Here is a 16,705-nt window from a genome sequence, read left to right on the forward strand (position 1 = left end):
GCGTGAGCAGCGTTCTTCCTTAATAAATTCAAAACAACCAGCTTAATGTGAAAATTTTTCCCACCCATTCTGGTTTTTTGAATTTGCCGCTACATCTAACACAGTCACGGGTCACGGGGCATTAGTTCTAAACCCGCGTGATACAATAGGAATAATGCGGTATCGTGTAGCTGTCTAGCGCTCTGTCCCGGCGCGGCGCGAAGAGACCGAGACGTCGAGACTTCGCTACGGGGGGCGTCTGAAGAGACAGCATCCTCGATAAAAAAAAAACAGCTCGCTTTGTTCGGGAGATACGAAGAGACGGGGGATGAAATCGGACGGCGGCGGTGTCCGTCCAAGTGCGCGACAAAATGAATAGCGAACGGAAATAGAGAACGGGTCTGTCTTCGCGAGCCAGACGGGGCGGGTTGGGCCCGGCCGGCGCGGTACAAAAGGGGCGCGCGAAGTCCGTCCAACAAAAGAATATATTATGTTATATACTTCGGGAATATATGCCGGTCATATGTAGCGCGAAGTATAGCTACGCGCCGATTCCCGAAGTAAGAGCGGAATCGTTGTCGTTGTCGGCCTTCATCCTGCCTGTCCGTCAGCTCCCGGCAGCCCAGTGCCCACTCTCGTTTCTCCGGCTTTCGGCTGATTGTGAGAGACGACGCGACGGTCCCCCTCGTGGCACGAAAAAGCGAATTCGTCTGGCCGCTAACGATCCCTCTTCTCCTCCTGCGCGCGGTGTCGCCGGTGACCGGCGAGAGTCCGTCTGCTACCGAGCTTCTATTCCTCCTCCTCCTCCTTCTTCTCTCTCTTCCTCCTTCTCTCCTACCTCTTCCACTACTCCCTCCTTATCATACCTCTCTCCCCCTGGTCCCTGAAATCTAGAACAAGAACCGCGTGGTGAGGCGGCCCGGTACCAGTTATATCGTCGAACTCGGTACTAACGGAGGTCTCTTCACGGCTTCGAGTCTCGCAGCATCATTTCGCGATTTCTCGTGACCGCGAGAAAAGACGGGAGTCGCGTCGGGAAATCATTTCTCAAGACTATACCGAACTGTTAGACATCGCGACATCGAGACCGGAATCAAACTCGAAGGGGACTTTTCGGCGGTCGCGATCGTGGAGCCGGCGTGAGGCGAAATCGAATAATTTAACTCTTATAAAAAAATATATATATATATATACAACGATCCGGTCGGCGAATGCGACTGTGAAAGACTTTAAGGTATCGAGACTTCCGGAAACCGTAGAGAAAGCACACTACCGGTCTTCCGCCACTTCTTTCACATCCACTTTGATTGACGATCGTCCCTGACGAGAGAGAAACATGAGGATGATGGTATGTGGCAATCGTGTGATGAACGGAGTGGTGCTTCTGATCGCGTTGGTTCTCCTGAATGTCCTGTACGCCACCGACGCTCAAGCCTACAAGAAGTCTCACATCCGGATGCAGAAGTTGTGCTCCAGAAAGCTGAGCGACGCCCTGTACATCGTGTGCCGGGAACGCGGCTACAATGAACCGTTTTCGTATAGTAACGAGGATGAGCGGAGGGCCGATCGCGGCCCAGGACTCGTCGAGGAGTGCTGTTATCATCAGTGCACCTACGAGCAGCTCGAACAATACTGCAAGCCCCTTCCCGAGGAGACGCAGGTCGACTCGAGGGACGACGTTATGTGAGTGGATGTTAGTGCGGTTGTTCTTTTATGTTCTTATTTGCCCCCTCACACTCACCTCTCTTTCTTTCTCTTTATACAATTTTACTATATTTTCGAAAACAGACAAAGATACCTCAACCTTCTCTCTCTAACTTTCTTTCTAATTTTACCTCTTTCTTGTACATGTTACTAAGATTATTATATTTCTAATTTTGTATATTTTCTTATGTCTTGTTGTGTGTTTCACCTTTTTCTTTCTCTCGATTTTATATAAGTATATATGAGTGGATTATCAGATAATTAATAAATTCTGTGAGAATCTAATCTGCGTGCGTGTTTATTCATAGCTCTCTCTTCTTTAAATATTCGGATACGTTTTAAACACGATAATAAATTAGAGGAAAAATTTTATTCAAAATTCTCAAATAAATATTTTGACAAATTCGTGACGCGTACCTAATCGGACTCATTTTGCTCGAATAACACATGACAAAAATATCTTAATTGACATTTCAAAGTTTCCTATCTAAAAAAAACGCAATGTTAAATCGATACTCGAATCACTCGTTTTACTAAAAATTCCGTTGCTCATCGATTGAATTTTAATTGCAAATGCATATGTCACTTGCACGACACATTCGCGCGATAAGTCGATTTATTTCCGTTTTGCAACCGGGGGAAAAATATAAATATCGTATAATTGCGCGCAATACGTATAAATATAGCTCATCGTCTTGTAACACACATAGCAGCTTATTATATAATTATTTATATTGATGCGGAATCATTTGTTTTGCGCTGTCAGCTGATTAATAGACGATCTGCAACGAGTATAAGAGGGAGTTAATATGCACTCGAGAAAGCGTGTGCACTCTCGAGAGAGCGTAAACCGCAATCAGCGAGGGAGGAGGAATAAAGAGGGAGAGAGAAAAAGAGAGAGAGAGAGAGAGCGCGCGCGCTAGGCCGCGTTATCATTGCCTCCGTGATAATCTTTGCTATCTAAAGTTCATGGTTGTGTATGAACTGGTCTCAGGAAGGTCTGAAGTATTAGGACGATTCGCTATCGTGCGTAACATTCTTTCCTCCTCCCTTCTCTCCCCCCGCCACGGTTTCGCGTTGGTTGCCCCGTGGGTTTATCGAGTTGTGCGACTTGTTTTTTTTTGTTATCCACCTACAATCGTAATCGAGCCTTCTTACACAAATGTTTACCGTACTTTTTTGGTCGTATGAACCTGCTTTCACGCGACTTTCATATCGGGCGACATATTTATTGTATTCTTAACGTCTAAGCTTGAAGTGTCTTTGTCTCGCTAAACACTGTCCTGTTCGAGTTAAACTCGGATGTAGGGTCATCGATCCGCGACGCGAAGTAGATCGTAATATAATTTTGCGGGAGTTTAAAGAAAAATGTAATCGATATGTGGCTAGAAGTTGAAAATTGAAAGATAAATCCGAACGTATTATATCGTTCAATAATTAATATAACATTGGCTTCCCATCAAGATAACTTTGTTTCGTCCTACGATCTGTTTATTTATGTGTATTATCTTTACGTTTTTCAGAGATCAGTCGTACATAGCGAATCTACCTCATTCGACGACAAAAGATCTGCTGGAGCAGCATTCGCAAACGGAGTTGGAGTACGCCGGCGATGCGATAAAACGTAAGGTCGATGATTTGAAAAAGGGACGCCATAGGGGGAAAAGTGGTCGCAATATTGATGGTGAATGCAAGGGGAAGGCTGATGCGAAAAAGCGACACCGCGGCAGGCACTGCAGATGCCGGCGTCGGCGTCTAGAGTGTCGCCGAGCTGGCAAGGTGCTTTCACGTCATGTCGTCATTGCTTGCTTATTAGCACCTAGCGCACTTTCGCTTGTAAACGCTTTTGCAGCGCGATCTGATCGCGACCCAATGCCTTTTTGCTAATTTATCTAATATGCTTCTAACGCATCCGCAATGCAATGAAGGTATCTCTCGAACAATAATTATATATCCCGTTTACCAAACTTGAATTTGCTGCAAGCTTAAATATTTTGAAATGCTTATTAAAATATTATATATTTGCTGTTTACTTGTTTTCTTAAATCGATGGACTGCTCGAAGGAAAAGATTTGAAAAAAAAGCTCTATAACTTCTCTCAAATCGCATTATCCTTATCCCGAATTCTTGTTATTTAAGATTTGTACATATATCTGAAGCGCGAAGTCTCATCGAAGTTGTAAATACATTTGATATGATTGTGTCCTTGTGTTTACAGCGCAGCGCACTTCTTTTATACTACTGCTTATTACACACCAATCACTAACTTATGCTTTGCATCTAAAAATAATTATAAGATAGGTGGCTATCTTGCGTATGATTTCTTTATTTCATTTTGCATGACGTTCTGCTGTTTGTCACCCACGGTGAACGGCTGCAATGCAGCCTCGGACAGCCATCGATTGCCTTTGCATGCGTGCTGTCTTGTAAACGAAATAATTTTCAAGCGTTAATGAAATTCTTCAATTGATTGTAACGTATTGGCGTATCTATCGTTACAGGTTTCACGCAACAACGTTAAGCCTCTAGACAACAAATTTGTAACGACATTGACGACCGACGAACCTACGTCGTTTCCCTCTGTATCGTAATGCGAAGCTGCGGTGCTAAAAAAAAAAAATACAGACGATTGTCGATCGTCCATACGAGAAATAAGAAGAACTTTTTGAAAAGTGATTACTCGTAGATCGAAGTTATTTGTTTCTCCAATGCCAAACTTTGATCCGTTACGTTCTATCGATCGCATCATTGAAATAACTGATGGAGTTTGCACACGGATGATCGCTCGTAGAGAAGAAACCGGAGAATTCGGGGGACGGATACATCAGGGCGGATAAATCGATCTGAAAATGAATGATTCGCGTGGAAGAGATATTATTTATAGGAAATTCAGCCTCATCGCGCGCATTAGTGTTAATAGATCGTATCGAAACAGCGACCACGTGTGGCGAACAGCGTCATCCATCAATCTTGGACATCGAAGAACTGGCGATCAGGGAAGCATGTGGAAGATCGATTGCTCGGCGATGATATTGACGGAAACAGATGCGGCTGTTCCAATATATTGCTTTCCTTCAATGTCAAGAATAATGTCGTCAAGGAAGAAGTGAATTTCGACGACGACTCCTGGAGGAACCGCGCGGACTCGAATATCGAATGCAGTTTGTGATGAACTTGAATGCAATCCGTACAATCGGGTCGCGCGATCTCGCGAAAAAAGAAAGAAAAGACTTAAGTGATTTTGATATAAGCGTTTTCAGGCGCGAGAAGCAGTCCGATTTGGATATTTATCGGTGATTTTAGTTTTATCAACAATTGATCTCATTAGTATTAAAAATTCTGTTGTGTAAGTTTTAAGATTTGACTTAGAGTTCTTAGCTTTAAAACACACATCGACGAACGCGTACTTTACTAGTCCACAATGGAATGGACAAGATTTAAATGCGGAATTTGTAGTTTTTAATAAAATAAGTAGATTCGAAGGATTTGGAAGGGAGTAGTTGTAGATGGAAGTTTTATCACGCAATATACATTTGAATATTGAATATTGAATAGCGCACGCTCTTTTTACCGCGATTCAAAATTTCCATTTGACATCGGCGTTAATAATAGCGACTAATAAACATTTATACATACTGACTGATGTTTCATTTATTTCGTCGAATACCTGACTTCGTACAAATACAGGAAATTGATTGAGAAGTAAGATAATAAACTTGAGACATTGTATTTATAATTTGTATTTGTAATATATTGTAATTAATATACTCTTCCAAGAGGCACTAATTTTATAATCGCAATTTTTAATTCTTAACACGTTTGTCTACGCAGCAAGTATCTCTTACCGTATATGCCATAAAGTTCTTTTCCTCGAAAGAGAGGCCTTATTCGAAAAGAATTATTCTATTATTTTGATTTATTTTGAGTCATGCATTTCACAGGTTGTATATATTTTGATCTACTCTGTATAATGATAAAATATTATGTAATATGTGATTAAATAAGACTATTCTCATAGGGAAGAGTAGTATGTTGAATTGCGGATTTTTTACTTTACATTGTTATCAGCTAGCTACTTATGTCATCTAAAATTTTATATTACTGGTACGGTATTAATTTTTTTACAAACGTTTTAAAAAATTTTGATAGCGCCGGTCATCAGTGATCACCAGGACGCCATTTAAAGATGCGTCAGACGCCGGTTACGGATGACCATCGTGGCAGTCAACGCGTTAAGACATTTGACTTTCTAGGCAAGGTACGTGCATCGTTTCCTTAAGGCACCGGTCAACATTTTGACAGCACTTTGATGCTGTTTCTAAGAAAACTTTCCAAGCTTCGTCTTTCGGAGCTCTCGGTAGCCTTCCGTAGATATCATTGTACAGTTCGTCCAGTTCTTCGTTGTTTAAATCAAGACCGTCGTTTAAGGCCTGCCGAACATTATATGTCAGTCTGATTTTTTTCCTGTTGCCTTTATATCCAGATTTATCATTAATTCCGTTTGATCAAATCTGTTATTTTTCATTCTTGAGTTAATTGATTGTTTACTAACATATTTCTGAGTTAGCATTAATTGTTAGTTACATTACACGATGTTGTTAAAATTATTCAGCTAAAATTAGAACGTGTTTCGATACAATCCGTGTTTGTCCTGTTTTGTTGTGATGAGTCAGTCGAAAGAAGTGGAGGCACACGACATCGTCGGAGGAATTTGCATATAGCGCAGTTACATAGTTGTGTACATACATGTTAATCACACAGGTAGTGCATGCAGAACGGTGCGTTAAAACATTTTTATTGTTACGCTGTTTGTATCGTTGGGTCACCGATGTTTATCATCGCCGTTCTCTTGCACAAATTACAGCTAGATGAATTACACGATTGTGAAGCGTTTTAGTCCATAGACGTACAACGGCTTGACGGATTGCAATATTGATCTTGATGAACCGACTAGCTTCTGTTTCCCATATAACAGAATGGATCCCAGAGGTGATTGGCTTACCGGAGCGCGGACGGGTACGACACCCCTGCCGAGCGGATAAGGAGGCGCGAGATAATATTCTCTCGGCCAACCGAGAGTAGATCCTAATAAACTCGGCCTAGGGTCTGAGTATTCTGTCCCGGACGTGGCGTACACCCGGGCTCGGGCAGCGCCGTTTATAGCTTCCGCGACAATCGGCAAGGTGATACCGCTGATTTGTCCGGCCGATAGCTGCCTTTTCTGTGGAACGCCGTGCGTTGCTGAATCTTTCATCTTTGAATAGTCTGGAGGAAAACGGAATTATGAATCGAGCGTTAATAGAGTTCGGACCGCGATCGAGGCGCCGGCGCCGCCGCTTCTTCTCGCGGATAATCTTTCTGACAAGATTTTTATTGCGCGAGGTCATGAAGCGTCGCGACATACCGCACTTGACATTGTGCAATCTCTTCGGCAATGCCTTATTAAGTGACTTAATCAATTCTTGATATAATATATACTCATTCGCAAAATAGTAAATTAGTCTAAAGTCTATAAACGAGAACAACGGGGGGAAAACATCTTACTTCCGTATTTGTTTTAATAAATATTGTTTTATACTTCATTTACAGTATTTAAGTACAAAGTTCGTATTAGGAAAAGGAAATATTTTAAAATCTGATTCGCTCACCGGGCCCTTCCTGTCTCTTCGCTTCGTACTTCTCATCATATTTCTGCATATCAAACCTCTCCAGGCCTCTCTTGGCTCTCTCAGCACCGAGTCTACACTTCTTCACGTGTACGTCCATCACGACCGACTTGCACTGCTTACTGGCCCATGAGATCTCACATGTTAACGTCAATATCGCCAAAATCAGCGCGATCCTGTGTGCGCCAGACTGATGGAGACGCATTTTCTTTTACAATTAATCGTTTCGATCGACGATCGACACAAGACCCGAGCTGTGGTCTGTCGCACTTTTAATAATGTTCTTATCCAATCGTACGTGTCAAAGACACATCCATGTAATCGTATCTGACGTATATATTTTAGTTCCTACAGCACGTGCATTGGCCCGTGTATAAGCACATTAATTGTTATCAAATAATATTATGAATGACGACACAGAAATTGTTTCTGCGAGATACCTACAATGATAATCGGATGAAAAAGTGAAGAGAATAGGCAGCGAGAAGAAATTGGAAATATTGAAATGTACCCAGCATACAAACTTTTTTTTTCATAGCGACATTATATTGCACTTCTTTTTGCATGCAAGAAAATAGCATGAAAAATTTGTCTGAAAATTAAGTGAAATATGTGCACGACGCATAGTATATTATTTGCTAATTGCAATTTAACATGGGTCTTTCTGCGACTCTATTATTAGTATGGTCATGCAATAATCTCGTGCGTGTAATAAACGGTCTTACCTCATTGTTGCGTGGGCATCAATTGATACGAGCGTACGATAAAACGCTTTGCATAACGTTGAAATTGCATATTCTTACGCGTTGAAAATTATCTGCGAGACTCGCTGAATAGCGCGTGCTTGCAAAGGCATGCAAGGCATTTTCAGCCGTCCTAAACATTTGATGATGAAAGGCAGCAGGAATGTCTGCTTTCGCACAATTTTGTCACTTTTGCAATCACGTTATTTCATTACGAATTACACTTGAAAGCATTTGTATTTCTTTATGAAGAATTCTTGTCAGGACTATCTATAGGTATAATATATTGTTTATAATAAATCAAAGTGCTTAAAGTACCTGTTGCAAAGTGCACGATGACACGCTCTGATGTGATCTGATAACATTAATATCTTAATGTTGCGGACATCTGAATAAAACTTATCGCGACACGTGCGAGGAAAGAATAACATGATAACCGTGCATGGTGTCAAAATTTCATCCAACTTCGAACATCACCAGTATGTCACGCATTTAAAAAAAGTTACGTTTAATTTATATATATATATATATATATATATATATATATATATGGCGTCGCAAATTTTTTAACACATAAAGTTGCATATTAAGCAATTAAAGAATCCCACACAATTCTTCTGAGAAAAACGTTTTTGGTCAATTTCCTTGAATTCATGATCTTTTACAGCACGAAATATAGCAGCAACTTGCAGCAACATTGCAGCAATATTTTAATGTTGACGAAAAGCGCGCTTGTGTAAAAGCGTTCTTTCCAAATTATCTTACAATTAGATAGCAATTTAAACGAGCAGAAAAGAATGAACAATTGATTTTCCGTTATTCATTAAGGATTAAGGTAATTATCCCACACTACTGCACGCGTATTCAAATAATGTATTCTTAAAAACGTTTTTTTTTTTCAAGGCGTTATTCAGACTTTATGAAAAAAATGTCTTAATCTAATGATTATTATCAGGAGCATTGATTATGCATGTTACTTTAACAATATTTCTGTCACTAATTTATAAACAAAAGTAAAAACATACAATAAAAGTTGCGCTAACTACTTTTCAATTTTTTAATAATGACAATTAAGATTTATACAATATTTTACGATATTTCTATTTATTACTTGCTTTAAAATATTTTTCTATAATTTATGGAACAATTTATGAAATTTATGAAATATATTTACAGTAAAATTTAATTACTTGATATATTATACCTAAATTTTTTTCAATTGCAAAATACATGTAACATTTTGATATAATTATAAAATTTAGCGTGTTTATCTGTTTATCTGTGATCAATTAAAATTTTTTATTGCTTTAATATTATATTTTCTTTTATAATTACAAGGTTTTTTTACGTAAATATTATATAAAAGAATATTACTTCCGATATTGAGTTTATTTATAGATATTAGATACTGCTAAAGGATTCATTATTTTCATATTTTTGTATTTATGAGTGTTTTTATATCTTCAATGTGCCGTCATTTTTCTCTGACAAACTAATAGGCATAGTGCAATGATAAGAATGATTTGTGATGATACAAAAAAATGATGATACAAATTATGATGATGTATGTCAATGTATACGTACGTATATATAACTGGTATTCCGATGAAGGCCGATGAAGGAATACATAAAAGGCCTGCAGTGTCACAATACGTCAAGCACAACGCAATTTGTATTTAGTGTCTAAAGATATCGAGTTTTTGCAAGATAGTATTTTTTTTTCATATCGGCTAAGGTCAACTCATATGAGCAGTTACAAGAAGAATACGTGTTTTTTTATTATTTTGATCACTACATAAGATGCCCATAGTTTCTCAAAATCGAGAGGGAGAGGGGAGGGAACACTTAGATATATGTCTTTTTATCAGTCTCACAAAATGCACTAAATTGAAAGTATTTCTTTCTATCTAAAGAAGAGATATAATTCATTAATTATATATTAACAATTTTTTCAATCGTGCTAGTTTTGCGTTACGTGTTGCTCAGCATTGTAATAATACATGATTAATTAATAATAACTGTCATATATAATTAATTTATATTATAATAGAAGTTACAGACCTATCTGATATAAAAATAGCGAATTTTTGCGTTATTATGTGCCTTTCGAATGTTTTTGTTAATTTCACGATGATAAAGTTTTATCATCCTTAAAAACTTTATGACTCTTATTTTTCGTGATGTTGTTATTACGAAATTACAACTCAATTCAGAAGATTCAAAAGGCGAGCGCACAAACATGATATATAGATAATTTCTAATTGTCTATATATAATTGTCTAATTATAAATAATTAGAGATGTGGTATATTTTTTTCTATCTTATCTGTTATTAAATAACAGTCAAGAAATAGACCACCAACAGATACATAAAAGTAACATGTAACGTAAAGATAGAGAAACCTCGGAAAAATATCTCACTTGAACTTGCCTTACGAAAGAAATAAATCGATAAGGCACGTGGTCTCTTGACATGATTACAGTCTAGCGAATACCAAACAATTAGGCATGAATCCCTAAGGCCCAGTTTCACAAGTGTCGGTTAACTTTTAACCTTAGATTAACTCACTCTTCGCCTTTTTCTAAAGGGGAGACGTGAAGGAGACGAAGAGTGAGTTAATCTAAGATTAAAAGTTAACCGACACTCGCGTGAAACTGGGCCTAAAGAGTTAAAAAGAGGATGCCTCGACGCGATAAAATAATGACGTTATTATGAAATAACGGCGATGTCAACAAATCTTCGATACCGCTCTTGTGCGCGGATATTCATCAAGATATAGACTAATTATATAAATAGACTAATTATATAAAATAATCAAAAACTCATCAAAATTAGTGATGTCACTCTAGTGATAATATCATCAAACTTCCATAACTGGCAAATTTATTAATAATAAAACACAACGTTTCCGTCCAAATTTGGACCCTTTTCAGGTAAATAAAACTCTTACAAAAACCATTCGACAGACAATTCATGATACTGTACCCGCAAGTCAGAAACTGAAGACTAGGCAGAGAAAGAATTTCGTTTTTACATTGCGATCGCTTAAATAAAAAAAAAAATATTTTCTTCACACCTCGGTCGAAAGTACGTACTTTCGTCCTTAATAGCAGGGACGAAAGTTTAACATTTACTCCCTGTGAAAAGTACACGCGCGCTCTCTATAACTTTAAACCTTAACGCCCTTTAACCTTAAAAATAGTCATCAATATTGTTCTGTCAATATGTCATCTGATGAATCCGTAGACGAGGAAGAAGTTATACGAAATTTCGATGCAGAAGCGCGATTGATAATAAATACAGATACGTTGCCAAAGAAGTCTGTTGATCGATACAATCTTGTTTACGACACGTATAAAAAGTGGCAGATAGAACACAAAACTTCACTGTCAAACTGTGAAGAAAATAATTTGGTTGTGTATTTTAAGGACCTATCTAAAAAATTAAAGCCGTCAACTTTATGGAGTGTTTGGTCAATTTTGAAAAGCACATTAAATTCAAGAGACAATGTTAACATAGGTAATTTTCTTAACTTGAAAGCTTTAGTCAAAAATAACTCTAAAGGTTACAAACCGAAAATGACAAGACTTGACTCTTGGAATGTATTTGATGCCTGCCCCCCCGACCAGCAGCACTCGCTTCGCTCGTGCCGCAAATGTCGGGGGCAGGCATCAAAAACATGCTTATTAACATTTAAAGTTAAAAAAAGTAAAATTAATAACGTACTTTCGACCGGCTATGAAGAAAAATCGTATACACTCGGCTTCGCCTCGGGGCATCATGACGCGCAGGGCCGAAAATTCAACTTTCGGCCCTTGTAGTGTAATATACTAATAAAATTAGAATATCTAAGTGATTTGTGCGCTGTCAGTGAAATATGGTATAACAATGTCAGTGTTGGTAAAATACAGTTTAAAAAATAATAAGATATAAAGTCGAAATATATTATAAAAATAATAAATTAAATATATATAGAGCGTATTAGGAAGCACGTCCGTATAACACGATTGCGGAGAATACACACACACACACACACACACAATGAGTAAGGACATAAATAAATTATAACCAGTGAAGATTAACTACCTATTATTTTGTCATAAATTGTTGTTAAATTTTCTGTGTCCTAATATCAGTTTTATCCTAGTGATGTAAAGATTTGATTTTGGGTTTAACTGAATTTTTATTTAGGAAATTTTACGCCAAGTTTTGTTACAAGAAAAATTTATTTCTTCTATTTCTATATATATAAAAATGAATGTATGTTTGTATGTTTGTCCGCTATGCAAATCTACAGTTTTCAACCGAATCTTAAAAAATTATATATGAAACAGGGGTAGAATTTTCCGGGAAATGCTATAGAGTGTATAGTTTTTCGTTACCGATTTTCTTGGGAACTGGTATCCGAAATTTTTTCAATTTTTCGGAAAATAATTGATGATTGAATCTCAAAGAATTATACATGAAATAAAGACAGAATTTTTCGGGGAATGCTATTATTTTTTGTTACCGATCTTTTTGAGAACCGGTATCCGAAATTTTTCCAATTTTTCGGGAAATAATTGACCGAATTTTAAAAAATTGTCCACATTATAAAGGAAATTTAATTGTTTTTCTCCTTTGAATTCTTAAAATTTTAAATATGTGTATAATTTTTTGTTACCGATTTTCTGGAAACCGGTTTTTTTAATTTTTTCAATGTTTCGGGAAATAATTGACCGAATCTCAAAGAATTGTATATGAAGTGAGGGTAGAATTTTTCGGGGATTGCCATGATGTGTATAATTTTTCGTTACCAATCTTTTTGGAAATCGGTATCAAAAATTTTTCCAATTTTTCGGGAATTAATTGACCGAATCGCAAAGAATTATATATGAAGTAGAGGTAGAATTTTACGGGGAGCACCATGATGTGTACAGTTTTTGTTACCGATCTTTTTGGAAACCGGTTTTTTTAATTTTTTCAATTTTTCGGAAAATAATTAATGATTGAATCTTAAAGAATTATACATGAAGTAGGGACAGAATTTCCCGGGGAGTGCTATAAAGTGTACAATTTTTTGTTACCGATCTTTTTGGAAACCGGTTCCAAATGACTAAATCTCAAAGAATTGTATATAAAAACAGGGAGGGAAAAAATAGGGAGAGAGAGAGAGAGAGAGAGAGAGAGAGAGAGAGAGAGAGAGAGAGAGACTATTTGCGTGTTTTACTACATATGTCCTCCGGGGCGAAGCCCGGGTAACCAACTAGTATGTGTATATATATATATATATATATATATATATACACGCACACACACACACACATATATATACTAGCTTTTTTGCCCGCGCTTCGCGCGAGCTCAAAGCTCTTCCTTTTGAGATATATAATATACTGGTTACCCGGGGCTTGGCCCGGGCGTCTTCTTTTTTAAATGACTTTATTTGTGTTATTACATTTGTGTTCTAGCTAATCTTATTGACCAATATATGATTCATAAACACACATTTTTAATAACTTTCCACGTCACCAATAAGATACTATTATTAACGCGTTTTTTTTTTAGTAGTCAACACGAACCATTCTTTAATGATACGCCATATAAAATTACATGCATAGCTTATAACACTTTTTAAGCAGAAATTAGTAACCCCTTCACCGATCCTCGCTAAATTCAATAACAACCTTCCTTAAATAATACTGTATCCATCAAATAACTTATACATTTTTTAGGCAGAAATCGGTAACCCCTTCACCGATTCTGGCCAAATTCAAAACAACTTTTCTTTAATGATACTCTATATAAGATTATATGTACAACTTATTATACATTTTTTAGGCAAAAATCGGTAACCCCTTTACCGATCTTTTCCAAATTCAATACCAATCTACCTTTAATAATACTCTATCCATTAAAAAAAAAAATTAGCTCAATATCTCAAAATTTGCGGAAATCAGAGCAATTATGTAGATTTTTTTAGACGGAAATTGGTAACCCCTTTATTATTAGCAATTTTTTGCATTCTATTATATTCCTCAGTTTTTTCTACCCCTATTTCATATATAATACTTTAAGATTTGGTTGAATGATCGGACTAGGTATCGGATAAATTGCTTGGTTGTGCTTGTTAAATAAATATTAACCAGTTTGGTCGCACAAAGGATTTTTGTAATTTCACTACTCACTGGCGAAGTAAAAGTATTTGATATTTTATCGGATAAATGTAAATCATGTCATCATGTTATATTTGTTAATTGATTCTATTCGCAAATTCTGGAAACTGGAGGATATTCCACATGTCGATCTGTATTATCGGATAAGGAATCTCAGTGCAAAGCTCATTTTACTAGTTTGCATACTCGTCAATCTGACGGAAGATATGTCCGTCAGATATGTTGCCATTTAAAACGAGTACGGAGTACCCTCATCATTCTTATAGGCAAAAATCGCCAAGCGAATCTTTTTGTCCAACAAAACATGACTTGCACGACAACCAGATTTAATCAAAACATATCGAGACTTCATGCACGAGTACGAGGAACTCAAGCATATGAAAAAGGTCAAATCTACGGAACCATATAATCCACACGTAATTTATCTTCCTTATCACGCAATAGTTAAAGAGAGTAGTCAAACTACTTATAAGGTTCGCGTAATATTCAATGCCTCTCAAGCTTCTTCTAATCTATCAAAAGTAATGCAACGCGATGGATACGACATACACGCTAACGTCAAAATCCTCGTGCGTTGACTTCCGATAATGACTTACGACTTACGACAGAGTCGTAAATGATTACAACAATCCTTCCGAAGTGGCGAAGTCGCGAGTCGTCTCCTTGACGACGAGTTGGTTAAATAACAATGCCATTGGAAGTAGAGACTTTGAACCAAACGGACGTGTCAAACGGACCAATCTGTACTACTTATATTTTATTGAATAAAGCAGTTCTTTTCCGCTAGCTATCTCTCTTTATTTTTTTGAGTTTGTAAGTGCGCGAACGTGAGTAGCAGTGTGCTGAGCGCGAGCTTCGGGCACACAACATATACAAGATAAGAAATAAATTCTGAAACTTGCAGAGACAGAAGATTGTATGTATGACCTTTTCTGCTACTTTAAGTTGATTGTTCTCGTAGTCTTTTGCTTTAGTGCGCTTTTTTCAGAGGTTGCAATCTTTGAAGTATATTATTCGATGTTTTCAAACGATATTTCAATGTTTAGTATCAAGTCTAGTATCAATGTCTAGTATTTATATTATCTATACGGAATTGTCCCAATTGCGCATTACCAATCGATACAATCGGGAAATACAGGGTATCTCTAAAGTCTGACCCAGCCCCCTGGATCTCGGAAACGGTTTTATTTAGATAAAAATTGAAGGATATGAAAGGGGACAGATATGATGAAAATATAGAATTGACTCTGAGTGATTTTTTCAAGGCTAGGTCAATGTAAACAATGTTTTTCTTAAATGAAAAATTCTCCATTTTTATTGCATATTCTTGTAGTCCTTGTCAAGACGTTTTCAAAACAATATAATAAAGCTTCTTTTATTAAAAATTTCCTGAGATATTTTAAATTTTGTCATGATACTCTTAATATAAAATATAATATATTTTGTGAAGTACATTTTTCGATGACTACCTTACTTTCATACGCAAAATAATAAAAGAAATCAATTCTTATAAAAAAAAATATTTAAAAAAAATTTCTCTCTCCCTCCCTCCTTTCTCTCTCTCTCTCTCTCTCTCTCTCTCTCTCTCTCTCTCTCTCTCTCTCTCCCTCTCTTCCTTTCTCCCTTTATCCCTTTACTCTTCTCTTCCTCTCCCTCCTTCTCTCTCTCTCTCTCTCCCCCTCTCTCTCCCTCTCTCCCTCTTTCTTTCCCTCTCTTTGTTTTTATATACAATTCTTTGAGATTTGGTCATTTGGAACCGGTTTTCAAAAAGATCAGTAACAAAAAATAATACACTCTATAGCACTTTCCGGAAAATTCTACCCCTGTTTCATATATAATTCTTTAAGATTCGGTTGAAAACTGTAGATTTGCATAGCGGACAAACATACAACATACATTCATTTGTATATATATATATATATAGATTGTAGAGGTATAATTTTGCAATATTGCAAAATGTTTAATGTTATTATTCGATTCTTTTCATTATTCTATGTATAAAAATATTAAGGTAAAGTTATTGAAAAATGAATTAAATTTTTATTTAATTTTTAAATGATTTATTTAAACAATATCAAGTACAAAAACTTGCACATTGCTTTCTCATCATTACAGATCGCTACCATTGTTCCGATTTTATTTCGCTCACAAAGCGTGTATTTTATTCGATGCATAATTATTAGTATTTATTTGTTTTGGCTTCCTCATAGAGAAAACTTTATGAGCGAAATAAAATATAGGGACAATGGTAGCGATCTGTAATGATGAGGAAGCAATGTGCAAGTTTCTAATTTGCACACTTTTTTTAATTTCAAATTTAATCAATTTATGAATTGAGATAGAACTTAGTAGCACAAGTGGGGTTTTACAATCGACGCAATGTCAAATCGATGTTGACTTTGGAAGTTCAGGCTACATGGTTCAATATGGATTTCGCATATGGACCTTTAATTGCGTA

The 16,705-nt window shown here is 36.8% G+C and overlaps 2 protein-coding genes across 2 annotated transcripts; one reads left to right on the forward strand and one right to left on the reverse strand.

The window, feature by feature from the left end:
* Positions 1-414: 414 nt before the first annotated feature.
* Positions 415-5,322, forward strand: LOC143900968 (uncharacterized). The gene is made up of 3 exons (XM_077412799.1): positions 415-1,662; positions 3,207-3,462; positions 4,185-5,322. Exons 1-3 carry the CDS (start codon positions 1,316-1,318, stop codon positions 4,272-4,274), a joined length of 693 nt encoding a protein of 230 aa, XP_077268925.1. The 5' UTR covers positions 415-1,315; the 3' UTR covers positions 4,275-5,322.
* An 85-nt stretch (positions 5,323-5,407) lies between these two features.
* LOC143900969 (uncharacterized) lies at positions 5,408-7,609 on the reverse strand. The gene is made up of 3 exons (XM_077412801.1): positions 7,332-7,609; positions 6,686-6,948; positions 5,408-6,113 (listed from the first exon to the last, which is right to left on the reverse strand). The coding sequence occupies exons 1-3, from the start codon at positions 7,552-7,554 to the stop codon at positions 5,916-5,918; spliced, it is 684 nt and encodes a 227-aa protein (XP_077268927.1). The 5' UTR covers positions 7,555-7,609; the 3' UTR covers positions 5,408-5,915.
* Between the last annotated feature and the right edge of the window lie 9,096 nt (positions 7,610-16,705).

This window comes from Temnothorax americanus, unplaced genomic scaffold (assembly GCF_048541705.1).
Source record: "Temnothorax americanus isolate GAGA-0224 unplaced genomic scaffold, ASM4854170v1 Scaffold31, whole genome shotgun sequence".
Lineage (NCBI taxonomy): Eukaryota > Metazoa > Arthropoda > Insecta > Hymenoptera > Formicidae > Temnothorax > Temnothorax americanus.

Excerpts from the sequence above, each read along its gene's own strand:
- LOC143900969 (XM_077412801.1), bottom strand. The coding sequence starts at position 7,554 with ATGCGTCTCCATCAGTCTGGCGCACACAGGATCGCGCTGATTTTGGCG. Across the intron at positions 6,949-7,331 it reads GAAGAGACAGGAAGGGCCCG|ACTATTCAAAGATGAAAGAT; the intron begins GTGAGCGAATCA and ends GTTTTCCTCCAG. Across the intron at positions 6,114-6,685 it reads TCGTACCCGTCCGCGCTCCG|GCCTTAAACGACGGTCTTGA; the intron begins GTAAGCCAATCA and ends AATGTTCGGCAG.
- LOC143900968 (XM_077412799.1), top strand. The coding sequence starts at position 1,316 with ATGAGGATGATGGTATGTGGCAATCGTGTGATGAACGGAGTGGTGCTT. Across the intron at positions 1,663-3,206 it reads GACTCGAGGGACGACGTTAT|AGATCAGTCGTACATAGCGA; the intron begins GTGAGTGGATGT and ends TACGTTTTTCAG. Across the intron at positions 3,463-4,184 it reads AGTGTCGCCGAGCTGGCAAG|GTTTCACGCAACAACGTTAA; the intron begins GTGCTTTCACGT and ends CTATCGTTACAG.